The 13,746-nt window shown below is 45.2% G+C and overlaps 1 protein-coding gene across 1 annotated transcript in view; it reads left to right on the top strand.

The window, feature by feature from the left end:
• Positions 1-4,641: 4,641 nt before the first annotated feature.
• LOC114563654 (protein TANC1-like) overlaps positions 4,642-13,746 on the top strand; it is a 21,045-nt gene continuing 11,940 nt past the window's right edge. Inside the window, 7 exon segments of the mRNA XM_028590451.1 lie at positions 4,642-4,793; positions 9,260-9,368; positions 9,682-9,804; positions 12,152-12,226; positions 12,228-12,389; positions 12,488-12,673; positions 13,286-13,364. Coding sequence (XP_028446252.1) covers positions 4,642-4,793; positions 9,260-9,368; positions 9,682-9,804; positions 12,152-12,226; positions 12,228-12,389; positions 12,488-12,673; positions 13,286-13,364 — 886 coding nt within the window.

Here is a 13,746-nt window from a genome sequence, read left to right as displayed (position 1 = left end):
GCATGGCGTTCCGAGGCGCTGTACCAAATTTGGCGAATTTGGTCCATAACTTTTGGACCACCACCCTCTCAGTCACTCTCTCATTTCTCTCTGCTGTCCCCTGTGGTCAGGGGGGTTAAGAAGTTTCTTTATAGTAGAGAATTGTTAAAAGCAGTCTGTGCATGCATGGAGACGAACTGTTAACCGCTACATTTTCAAAAGCAGAGTACCGCAGACCTCGCGTGATCAAACCTCTCGATATTCACCGACGTGCCCCCCACTAATGCTTGAGTCCCAAGATCGGCGCAGCTTCGCTTCGGGCGCGACTGGCGCGGGGTTCGGGCATCGCGGACGACGGGCATCGGAGGCGAAATGGCGCCGGAGGGGCGGACGGGCGCCGGAGGCTGGCGCGATGGAGGCTGGCGGCGCCGGAGGCTGGCAGCTATGGAGACGGGCGCGCCGAGGCTTGGGCCCTGCTCATAACTGCTTGCAGTTCTAGTTAGGGGTCCAAGCCCGAGTCTGAAGAAACGGCGTAGCAATAGCTACGCTGCTCAGACAGCAGGGCTGTGGAACCCTATTGTTTTTCTAAGGATTTTTTTTTTATTATTATTCTTCTCCGCCTAAAACTCCGACTGCAGCCTAAACCGTACATAGTGGGAGTTGCCATTTTCAGGACTGGTCCAAAACCCCGCAAGGACCTCAGGCGCAAAAATTGACCCATTTCCACCCCTAGGTGGCGCTATAGCAGAAAAACGCGTTTGGCCCCATAACTCCCAAACCGTACACCCTACATTCAAAAACAATACATCTACGCGTTCCCTGGATCCAACTGAATCACGTGATATAGGCCACGCCCATTTCCGCCTGGACTTTTATGCCTTTAAAATCGCAATTTATCAAAAACCTACTTTTTCAAACTCCTCCTAGACCGTGCGACCGATCTGCACGAAACTTGGACCGTGGCATCTCCACACTGGCCTGACTAAAAGTTATGGAAATAAATTTTATACGATGAAAATTTGCGCATATAACGACAAACAAATTTGAGTAGCTAACTATGAAAACACCAACTTTGCCATATCTCAGCCAAAATGAAAGCTATCAACCCCAAACTTTAGATTATGCTTTGCCATGCCCTCTGGAGGGACCCCATGCGTTTTAAGAAAATTGGTCGCTAGGGGGCGCTACAAATACAAAAGTTTATATCTCATGAACGGCTCATCCGATTTATCTGAAATTTGATGCGTACCATCTGTGGCCAATCCTGAGGCCATCCCTAGAATGGAGTACCGAGGGGTCAAAGTGGGCGTGGCCTATGGGACCCAATGTGACCCAACTCTAGATTCACCACTTACGCTAATGTGAACAACTTCAAATTTACAGGGTAGATGGACAATGGGCCGTGGATCACACCTACCAAAAATTACACATGTGGACCACTAGGTGGCGCTGTAATGGTTTTTTGTCATTACCTCCCACAATACACATCAAACATTAGAAATTCTTACATCCACGTGTTCCTTGAATCAAGGTGAATTGCCTGATATAGGCCCCGCCCATTTCCGCGCAAACGTTTTTTTCGCAGTATCAAGAACGTGCAAAACCAACTTTCGCGAACTCGTCCTAGGCCGTTCGACCGATCTGCACGAAACCTGGTAGTTAGCATCTCCAGATGGACCTGACAAAAAGTTATGGAAATCGTTTTGCTACGTTGAAGTATGCCAATTTGACAACCAAACAAATTGTCCTAGTTAGCTACGACACACGTATCATATCATATCTCGGTTAAATTTAAAGTTATCACCAAATGACTTGAGATCCTTGTTCACCATTCAACTACGATACTGTGTACCAAATTTGGCGAAGATCGGCCTTTAGGGGGCGCCGTAAGCAAAGTTTATTTGTTTTCCCGCCAATTTTCTTAGTACATTTCTATGGGAAAATTGCTATTGCAATATCTCTGCCACAGTAAAAGCAATCAATACAAAATTTGAGGTGCTCTTTCGGGATGGTGTTCCGAGGCGCTGTACCAAATTTGGCGAAGATCGGCCTTTAGGGGGCGCTATAAGCAACGTTTATTTGTTTCGCCCACTGACTCGATGCATTTAAATGGGAAATTTGCAATTGCGATATCTCTGCCACAGTAAAAGCAATCAACACAAAATTTGTGGCGCCGGCTACGGCATGGCGCTATATAAGCGTTGTTGTTTACGAGGCGCGCTGTACCAAATTTGGCTTACCAAATTTTGTCCATAACTTTTGGACCACCACCCTCTCAGTCACTCTCTCATTTCTCTCTGCTGTCCCCTGTGGTCAGGGGGTTAAGAAGTTTGTTTATAGTAGAGAATTGTTAAAAGCAGTCTGTGCATGCATGGAGACCTAACTGTTAACCACTACATTTTCAAAAGCAGAGTACCGCAGACCTCGCGCATCAAACCTCTCGATATTCACCGACGCGGTGCCCCCACTCAATGCTTGAGTCCCGTGATCGGGCGCAGCTTCGCTTCTTCTTGGCGCGACTGGCGCGCTCCGGGGCATCGCGGACGACGGGCATCGGAGGCGAATGGCGCCGGAGGCTAACGGCGCCGGAGGCTGGCGGCGATGGAGGCTGGGCGCGCCGGAGGCTGGCGGCTATGGAGGCGGGCGGCGTCGGAGGCTTGGGCCCTGCTCAGAACTGCTTGCAGTTCTAGTTAGGGTCCAAGCCCGAGTCTGGAAGAAACGGGCGTGTAGCAATAGCTACGCCATTCGCACAGCAGGGCTGTGGAACCCTATTGTTTTCTAAGGATTATTTTTATTATTCTTCTTCTTCTTCTTCTTCTTCTCCTTCTTTTTCCATTAAAACTCCGGCTGCAGCCTAAACCGTACATAGTGGGAGTTGCCATTTTCAGGACTGGTCCAAAACCCCGCAACGACCTCAGGCGCAAACATTCACCCATTTCCACCACTAGGTGGCGCTATAGCAGAAAAACGCATTTGGCCCCATAACTCCCAAACCGTACACCCGACATTCAAAAAAACAATACATCGACGCGTTCCCTGGATCCAAATGAATCACGTGATATAGGCCACGCCCATTTCCGCCTGGACTTTTATGCCTTTAAAATCGCAATTTATCAAAAACCTACTTTTTCGAACTCCTCCGAGACGTGCGTCCGATCTGCACGAAACTTGGACCGTGGCATCTCCAGACTGGCCTGACTAAAAGTTATGGAAATCAATTTTATACGATAAAAATTGCGCATATAACGCACAAACAAATTTGCGTAGCTAACTAAGAAAACACCAACTTTGCCATATCTCAGCCAAAATGAAAGCTATCAACCCCAAACTTTAGATTATTCTTTGCCATGCCCCTTTGAGGGACCCCATGCGTTTTAAGAAAATTGGTCGCTAGGGGGCGCTACAACTACAAAAGTTTATATCTCATGAACGGCTCATCCGATTTATCTGAAATTTGACGGGTACCATCTGGGGCCAATCCTGAGGCCATCCCTAGAATGGAGTACCGAGGGGTCAAAGTGGGCGTGGCCTATGGGACCCAATGTGACCCAACTCTAGATTCACCACTTACGCTAATGTGAACAACTTTAAATTGACAGGGTAGATGGACAATGGGCCATGGATCACACCTACCAAAAATTACACATGTGGACCACTAGGTGGCGCTGTAATGGTTTTTGTCATTAACTCCCACAATACACATCACACATTAGAAATTCTTACATCCACGTGTTCCTTGAATCAAGCTGAATTGCCTGATATAGGCCCCGCCCATTTCCGCGCAAACGTTTTTTTCGCAGTATCGGCAGAGCGTGCAAAACCAACTTTCGCGAACTCGTCCTAGGCCGTTCGACCGATCTGCACGAAACCTGGTAGTTAGCATCTCCAGATGGACCTGACAAAAGTTATGGAAATCGTTTGCTTTACGTTGAAGTATGCCAATTTGACAACCAAACAAATTGTCCTAGATAGCTACGACACACGTATCATATCATATCTCGGTTAAATTTAAATTTATCACCAAATGACTTGAGATCCTTGTTCACCATTCCACTACGATACTGTGTACCAAATTTGGCGAAGATCGGCCTTTAGGGGGCGCCGTAAGTAAAGTTTATTTGTTTTCCCGCCAATTTTCTTAGTACATTTCAAAGGGAAATTTGCTATTGCAATATCTCTGCCACAGTAAAAGCAATCAACACAAAATTTGTGGTGCTCTTCGGGATGGCTTTCCGAGGCGCTGTACCAAATTTGGCGAAGATCGGCCTTTAGGGGGCGCTATAAGCAACGTTTATTTGTTTCGCCCACTGACTCAATGCATTTAAATGGGAAATATGCAATTGCGATATCTCTGCCACAGTAAAAGCAATCAACACAAAATTTGTGGCGCTCGCTCGGCATGGCGTTCCGAGGCGCTGTACCAAATTTGGCGAATTTGGTCCATAACTTTTGGACCACCACCCTCTCAGTCACTCTCTCATTTCTCTCTGCTGTCCCCTGTGGTCAGGGGGGTTAAGAAGTTTGTTTATAGTAGAGAATTGTTAAAAGCAGTCTGTGCATGCATGGAGACGAACTGTTAACCACTACATTTTCAAAAGCAGAGTACCGCAGACCCTCGCGCATCAAACCTCTCGATATTCACCGACGTGTGCCCCCTACTCAATGCTTGAGTCCCGCGATCGGGCGCAGCCGCGCTTCTTGGGCGCGACTGGCGCGGGGCCCGGGGCATCGCGGGACGACGGGCATCGGAGGCGAACAAGCGCCGGAGGCGGACGGGCGCCGGAGGCTGGGCGGCGGCGATGGAGGCTGGCGGCGTCGGAGGCTGGCGGCTATGGAGACGGGCGGCGTCGGAGGCTTGGGCCCCGTTCATAACTGCTTGCAGTTCTAGTTTTTATTATTCTTCTTCTTCTCCGCCTAAAACTCCGACTGCAGCCTAAACCTACATAGTGGGAGTTGCCATTTTCAGGACTGGTCCCAAACCCCGCAACGACCTCAGGCGCAAAACATTCACCCATTTCCACCACTAGGTGGCGCTATAGCAGAAAAAAACGCGTTTGGCCCCATAACTCCCAAAACCGTACACCCGACATTCAAAAACAATACATCGACGCGTTCCCTGGATCCAAATGAATCACGTGATATAGGCCACGCCCATTTCCGCCTGGACTTTTATGCCTTTAAAATCGCGATTTATCAAAAACCTACTTTTTCGAACTCCTCCGAGACCGGGGCGTCCGATCTGCACGAAACTTGGACCGTGGCATCTCCAGACTGGCCTGACTAAAAGTTATGGAAATAAATTTTATCGATAAAATTGCGCATATAACGCACAAGCAAATTTGCATAGCTAACTAAGAAAACACCAACTTTGCCATATCTCCGCCAAAATGAAAGCTATCAACCCCAAACTTTAGATTATTCTTTGCCATGCCCCTCTGGAGGGACCCCATGCGTTTTAAGAAAATTGGTCGCTAGGGGGCGCTACAACTACAAAAAGTTTATATCTCATGAACGGCTCATCCGATTTATACGAAATTTGATTCGTACCATCTGTGCCCAATCCTGAGGCCATCCCTAGAATGGAGTACCGAGGGGTCAAAGTGAGCGTGGCCTTTGGGACCCAATGTGACCCAACTCTAGATTCACCACTTACACTAATGTGAACAACTTTAAATTTACAGGGTAGATGGACAATGGGCCGTGGATCACACCTACCAAAAATTACACATGTGGACCACTAGGTGGCGCTGTAATGGTTTTTTGTCATTAACTCCCACAATACACATCACACATTAGAAATTCTTACATCCACGTGTTCCTTGAATCAAGCTGAATTGCCTGATATAGGCCCCGCCCATTTCAAGGCAAACGTTTTTTTCGCAGTATCGCGCAACGTGCAAAACCAACTTTCGCGAACTCGTCCTAGGCCGTTCGACCGATCTGCACGAAACCTGGTAGTTAGCATCTCCAGATGGACCTGACAAAAAGTTATGGAAATCGTTTTGCTACGTTGAAGTATGCCAATTTGACAACCAAACAAATTGTCCTAGATAGCTACGACACACGATCATATCATATCTCGGTTAAATTTAAATTTATCACCAAATGACTTGAGATCCTTGTTCACCATTCCACTACGATACTGTGTACCAAATTTGGCGAAGATCGGCCTTTAGGGGGCGCCGTAAGTAAAGTTTATTTGTTTTCCCGCCAATTTTCTTAGTACATTTCAAAGGGAAATTTGCTATTGCAATATCTCTGCCACAGTAAAAGCAATCAACACAAAATTTGTGGTGCTCTTTCGGGATGGCTTTCTGAGGCGCTGTACCAAATTTGGCTTAAGATCGGCCTTTAGGGGCGCTATAAAGCAACGTTTATTTGTTTCGCCCACTGACTCAATGCATTTAAATGGGAAATATGCAATTGCGATATCTCTGCCACAGTAAAAGCAATCAACACAAAATTTGTGGCGCCGCTCGGCATGGCGTTCGAGGCGCTGTACCAAATTTGGCGAATTTGGTCCATAACTTTTGGACCACCACCCTCTCAGTCACTCTCTCATTTCTCTCTGCTGTCCCCTGTGGTCAGGGGGGTTAAGAAGGTTGTTTATAGTAGAGAATTGTTAAAAGCAGTCTGTGCATGCATGGAGACGAACTGTTAACCGCTACATTTTCAAAAGCAGAGTACCGCAGACCTCGCGCATCAAACCCTCGATATTCACCGACGCGTGTGCCCCCCCACTCAATGCTTGAGTCCCGCGATCGGGCGCAGCCGGCGCTTCTTCGGGCGCGACTGGCGCGGGCTCCGGGCGCCGCGGGCGACGGGCATCGGAGGCGAATGGCGTCGGAGGCGGACGGCGTCGGAGGCTGGCGGCGATGGAGGCTGGCGGCGTCGGAGGCTGGCGGCTATGGAGACGGGCGGCGTCGGAGGCTTGGGCCCCGTTCATAACTGCTTGCAGTTCTAGTTATTCTTCTTCTTCTTCTTCTTCTCCGCCTAAAACTCCGGCTGCAGCCTAAACCGTACATAGTGGGGAGTTGCCATTTTCAGGACTGGTCCAAAACCCCGCAACGACCTCAGGCGCAAACATTCACCCATTTCCACCACTAGGTGGCGCTATAGCAGAAAAAACGCATTTGGCCCCATAACTCCCAAACCGTACACCCGACATTCAAAAACAATACATCGACGCGTTCCCTGGATCCAAATGAATCACGTGATATAGGCCACGCCCATTTCCGCCTGGACTTTTATGCCTTTAAAATCGCAATTTATCAAAACCTACTTTTTCGAACTCCTCCGAGACCCGGCGTCCGATCTGCACGAAACTTGGACCGTGGCATCTCCAGACTGGCCTGACTAAAAGTTATGGAAATCAATTTTATACGATAAAATTGCGCATATAACGCACAAACAAATTTGCGTAGCTAACTAAGAAAACACCAACTTTGCCATATCTCAGCCAAAATGAAAGCTATCAACCCCAAACTTTAGATTATTCTTTGCCATGCCCCTTTGGAGGGACCCCATGCGTTTTAAGAAAATTGGTCGCTAGGGGGCGCTACAACTACAAAAAGTTTATATCTCATGAACGGCTCATCCGATTTATACGAAATTTGACGGGTACCATCTGGGGCCAATCCTGAGGCCATCCCTAGAATGGAGTACCGAGGGGTCAAAGTGGGCGTGGCCTATGGGACCCAATGTGACCCAACTCTAGATTCACCACTTACGCTAATGTGAACAACTTTAAATTGACAGGGTAGATGGACAATGGGCCATGGATCACACCTACCAAAAATTACACATGTGGACCACTAGGTGGCGCTGTAATGGTTTTTTGTCATTAACTCCCACAATACACATCACACATTAGAAATTCTTACATCCACGTGTTCCTTGAATCAAGCTGAATTGCCTGATATAGGCCCCGCCCATTTCCGCGCAAACGTTTTTTCGCAGTATCGGCAGAACGCGGCAAAACCAACTTTCGCGAACTCGCCCTAGGCCGTTCGACCGATCTGCACGAAACCTGGTAGTTAGCATCTCCAGATGGACCTGACAAAAAGTTATGGAAATCGTTTTGTTACGTTGAAGTATGCCAATTTGACAACCAAACAAATTGTCCTAGATAGCTGCTACGACACACGTATCATATCATATCTCGGTTAAATTTAAATTTATCACCAAATGACTTGAGATCCTTGTTCACCATTCCACTACGATACTGTGTACCAAATTTGGCGAAGATCGGCCTTTAGGGGGCGCCGTAAGTAAAGTTTATTTGTTTTCCCGCCAATTTTCTTAGTACATTTCAAGGGAAATTTGCTATTGCAATATCTCTGCCACAGTAAAAGCAATCAACACAAAATTTGTGGTGCTCTTTCGGGATGGCTTTCCGAGGCGCTGTACCAAATTTGGCGAAGATCGGCCTTTAGGGGGCGCTATAAGCAACGTTTATTTGTTTCGCCCACTTACTCAATGCATTTAAATGGGAAATTTGCAATTGCAATATCTCTGCCACAGTAAAAGCAATCAACACAAAATTTGTGGTGCTCGCTCGGCATGGCATCCCGAGGCGTTCTACCAAATTTGGCGAAGATCAACCTTTAGGGGGCGCTATAAGCAACGTTTATTTGTTTCGCCCACTGACTCAATGCATTTAAATGGGAAATATGCAATTGCGATATCTCTGCCACAGTAAAAGCAATCAACACAAAATTTGTGGCGCTCGCTCGGCATGGCGTTCCGAGGCGCTGTACCAAATTTGGCGAATTTGGTCCATAACTTTTGGACCACCACCCTCTCAGTCACTCTCTCATTTCTCTCTGCTGTCCCCTGTGGTCAGGGGGGTTAAGAAGTTTGTTTATAGTAGAGAATTGTTAAAAGCAGTCTGTGCATGCATGGAGACGAACTGTTAACCACTACATTTTCAAAAGCAGAGTACCGCAGACCTCGCGCATCAAACCTCTCGATATTCACCGACGTGTGCCCCCCCTACTCAATGCTTGGAGTCCCAAGATCGGCGCAGCTTCGCGCTTCTTGGCGCGACTGGCGCGGCCGGGGGCATCGCGGACGACGGGCATCGGAGGCGAATGGCGTCGGAGGCGGACGGCGTCGGAGGCTGGCGGCGATGGAGGCTGGCGGCGTCGGAGGCTGGCGGCTATGGAGACGGGCGGCGTCGGAGGCTTGGGCCCCGTTCATAACTGCTTGCAGTTCTAGTTATATTTGTTACTTATTCTCTTTTACAGCTGAGTATCCTTTTTGTTGTTTCCTCACCCAGGACTGGCCATGCTCTTATGGCTTTCATGCTTTCCCGCCAAGAGGGGAAACTGAATCGTCAACAGACCATGGAGCTGGGGCACCACATCCTCAAAGCACACATCTTCAAGGTACAGCTATGGAAGCTAGACAAGCTTTCTAAATTCATCTTTGATTGAAATCCATCCCTTCTAGAAAATTAATGTTGTTCATTCTCTGTATCGTGTGACTATAAAATAGTTCACCAGAGGAGAAGCCATAGGATGTGAAGACAGCTTGTTCAACTTATGTTCATTGACTTTATGTGTGTTTATGTCTTTGTGTGTGTGTGTGTGTGTGTGTTTATGTCTTTGTGTGTGTGTGTGTGTGTGTGTGTGTGTGTGTGTGTGTGTGTGTGTGTGTGTGTGTGTGTGTGTGTGTGTGTGTGTGTGTGTGTGTGTGTAGGGCCTCAGTAAGAGAACAGGTGTGTCATCCAGTGTGCTGCAGGCTTTGTGGATTAGCTGCAGTGCCGATGGCCTTTCTGCAGCCTTGGCCTCCCTGAGGAATCTCTACACACCCAACGTTAAGGTAAAGATCTTCTCCAGCTCTTCTCCAGTTCTTGTATGTCTGTTAGACCTGATACAGTTAGCCCATTAGCTGATTAGATGACAAAATGGTAATTAATTTAGAATAATTGATCCATGGTCATCTCTTGTCTGCAAGGCCAAATACCATAAACAGGCAGGCAAAAGTGTAAATTAGTACTCAAATAGTTAGTCAGAGTGAGTTACGTAATTTAAATGGACGGTAAAAATATAAAAGCTGAAAACTTTTCTTCTTCACCTCCAAACTGTCCTTATTACTTCCGCCAAGGAGGTGATGTTTTCAGTTTGTTTGTCTGTCGGCAGGATTACGGAAAAACTAGATAAATAGATGTAGGGTGTATGTGTATCTCATGTTAGCAATGAATATAGACCAAGTGAAAAGAGTGTGTCTGTGATGAAAGACGGTCAGTGTTATGTTAGTTGATTAAAAAACAGTTGGATGCCAACCGCTTATTTGAACACAAGAAGAAAAGAAAAGAAGGCAGATACATTCAGTTTGCATTTTTTGGCCAACTGTAATATCATTTATATCTTGTAACGTAATAATATTTCCAGACTAAAACTGGTCAGTTGCTTATTCCACACAGTGATTAGCTTTTTAAGCATTAGATATTTCCCAGGCATTCTTATTCTCATATAAGCAACACGGAAAATGAATAATGTTAGCAGGAAATTGAGAAACGTGAGGAGTTAAAATGTCAGCAGATGAATGGGGCACAGAAAGTAATACAAGGATAAACTGTTTTTTTTTTTCTTTTTTTTTACCATAAATATGTTTTTACTGTATAATTTATTCAGATATGCAGTTACGGTTTTGACTCCTTTGATAGTCTATTAATGATTTGTTGCTTTTGTTTGGAGCCCTTCCAGTTTAGTTTTGAGGGGGAGAAAATCATTGGCCTTTCCTAGATTATGTCACAATGATGTATTCTGGTTTGAAGTGAAATTATCCCACATACTTTCTCAGCGGTTTAATGGTATTCCATCACTTGTTGTCATCCTCATTGTCTATTTGCGAGTTATTGTGTGTAAGTTTAACATCACTCAAAGCGACATTTACAGAATGACCTTGTTCTGTCCTCTGGGGAAAAACAGAGAATTGCTGTTAATTTATTCCAGATTGGATTCAACACAAAGCACACAATTTCATTTCCTTTTGTCAGATACTCATTCCGCTCCGTTCTGTTTGACTAAGCATTTATTATTGATTTCCTCATCACGGAAGAGAATAACACACTTAATAAGTGCATTCAGTAGAATGTGACCACTTCATTTTGTGTCTGACCTTTCCTTGGTGAAAAATATCTGAAGCTGAAGCAATAAGAGCTTTTGCACTAAAATGAGCTACGAGGGGAAAATCAAATGTATCTTAGTCGGAGATCTAGATTATGCTGCTGTTTGAATTAGTTATTGCCCATGGTGTTCACAAATCCTTGAATGTCATAAATTGGAAAAAAATTTGCTTAGAAAATGGTTTAATCCCCCATCTTGTTGCACCTCCAGTATAACAAACTCCTGCCATGTTCTTTATTTAAAATGTAAGTCAAGATCAAATTTTTTTCTTAAGATACTTTAAGATTACCTTGTGTAATGTTGTAAATAGTGTAGAAAAAAATGAGTGCATACAAAATTCAAATGATCCTACTAGATATTTTTCTTCAGATATGTTTAAAATGTATCTATAATTTTGTCATCCTGATTTTTCATATTTAATTTAGCTATTTGGGTTGATTTTGTACACACAACCAGGATCCAAAGTTGGCACCATCTACCAGCTGGTAATCTATTGAGTGGCTGGTCAAATTTGAACATTCACTAGCCATTTGGTGGACAAAAAAGTTAATTTTGGACCCTGCACACAACATATGTTGCATCTCTGTCTGTCCTGGAAGATGGATCCTTCCTATGTTGCTCTTTCCATTTTTTTCCCTTTTTGAGGGTTTTTTGGGAGTTTTTCCTTATTAGAATGGAGGGTCTAAGGATAGAGGGTGTTGTATGCTGTACATATTGTAAATCCCCTTGAGGCAAGTTCATTTTGGATTTATGATATTAGGCTGTATGTATAAACTTGACTTGACATGTTTGAATACAGACCGATTTTTTTACTTTAAAATCACAGCATGGCAGCATGTTGTCAGTCCTTTGTTTCCTAATTCAGGCAATTACATTCATCTTTAAAAGTAAACAATAAAAGAGACATTTAACATAAGAGGGCTTATTAATGCAATAAAATGGAATGGTTTACAGATAATACAAGCTCACAGATAGTAACACTTATAACATTGTTCCAACACCAGCTGTCTGTGTTTGCATTTCATTTGTACAATCAGGTGAGCCGCCTGCTGATGCTGGGTGGGGCAAACGTGAACTACCGTACAGAGGTCCTGAACAACGCGCCAGTGCTTTTGCGCCCAGTGCCACCTCGGTCATCAGGAAATTGCCTCCCTGCTGCTCGAGTTCGGGGCCAGTGTAGATGTGGTGTCTGAAAATGGCATGAACCCCCTCTGCTTCTCAGCCGCTGCAGGGCACTTGGGACTAGTCATGCTGCTCTGTAAGAGGGGGGGCAAGGTGAGGAGCCCACATTTTTAACCCTCTAGTCTTATAAATAAAGATGATTTAGAAATATCTTTAGGCCAATAAAACTAACCATGTTGTATTCCCACCAGGTTAATCATGTAGATAAGAGTGGTCAGTGTGCACTGGTCCATGCTGCTCTCCGAGGACACCCAGAGATTATCCAGTACCTGCTGGAGCTAGAATGGAGTTCTGAGGGGCAGCAGCAGGACTGCGCTCTGAAGAACAAAGCTCTTCAGCAGGCTTTAATAGCAGCCTCCAGCATGGGACACACACAGGTCCGACTGACACACATGCATATATTTTAATTTACACACAATCAACCCTCACCAGTCCCCCGAAACAAGAAAACAAATGAATTAACCTTCCACATTGAATTTCAAAGAGCAGAGGGAACTATAGATATAATCTGAGCAAATCTTGTTCTCTGTGATGATAAAGGTTCCAAGTGTTATTCAGCCTTGTATGTCTGAAAGCAGGATTCAGGGATTGATCGCGGTGCAGTGCTTTTGGCTGCCCAGGTGTGATGCAGGCTCAAGGTTTATTTTGGCTTCCTCATTAGTTGGAATGGGATCCCGAGGCCCGGCTCAGAATAACAGAACTGGGCCAAACTAAGCTGTCAACCCACATGTAAAAGAAGACACTGTTAAAGTCAAAGTACTAATCAGATTGGACACAACTCACATAACCTCATACAGTGGTTCAGAGACAAGTGGTTCTCTAGTCTGATGTGTTTTTAAGTTTTTTTTTTTTTTTTCAGGCAGTGTTATCCCTTTTCTTTGCTATTCCTATTCTGCTACAACATTAGCATGTTGTATAACCTCTTGAAGGTTTATTTGATATATTATGCTGACACTGTATACCATTAATCTAGGTTTCTTTTTTGGCAGGTTGTGAGAGGCTTGCTGGTGTTGAATAATGAGCATGCTGTGCAAGTTGATAGCCACGACACTCTGTGGGGAGAGACAGGTATGTTTTCATTCATCTTTTTGCATTACATGGCTCCCTTGTATCATCACCTGCTGTTTTAGCATTCTGGACCTTGCTGCTGCAATTGCATGCTGCAGTGGAAGGTCTTGTATCTCTCTTCTGTACAGTAATGCTCTCTGTTTGATGTAGAGGTCACTCATCCCAAATGTGTGTGTGCTTTCTGGTAAAATCATTAGTTATTGTGGCTCATGTGGGTTTCTACTTAGAGTTTGGTCAACACAGCATTTCCTCTGAACAATGATTTTCCAACATGCCACTGGATTTCAGCTACAGTATCCCCCTTGGGGCTTTATGTTAAGATCCTGCCAACAGTTTGGACATTTTGACGTTACTCCAACATCTGTTGTATACATTGCATTTA

The sequence above is a fragment of the Perca flavescens genome, chromosome 11 (assembly GCF_004354835.1).
Source record: "Perca flavescens isolate YP-PL-M2 chromosome 11, PFLA_1.0, whole genome shotgun sequence".
NCBI classification, from domain to species: domain Eukaryota; kingdom Metazoa; phylum Chordata; class Actinopteri; order Perciformes; family Percidae; genus Perca; species Perca flavescens.
This window is presented reverse-complemented; position numbering and strand designations above follow the sequence as displayed.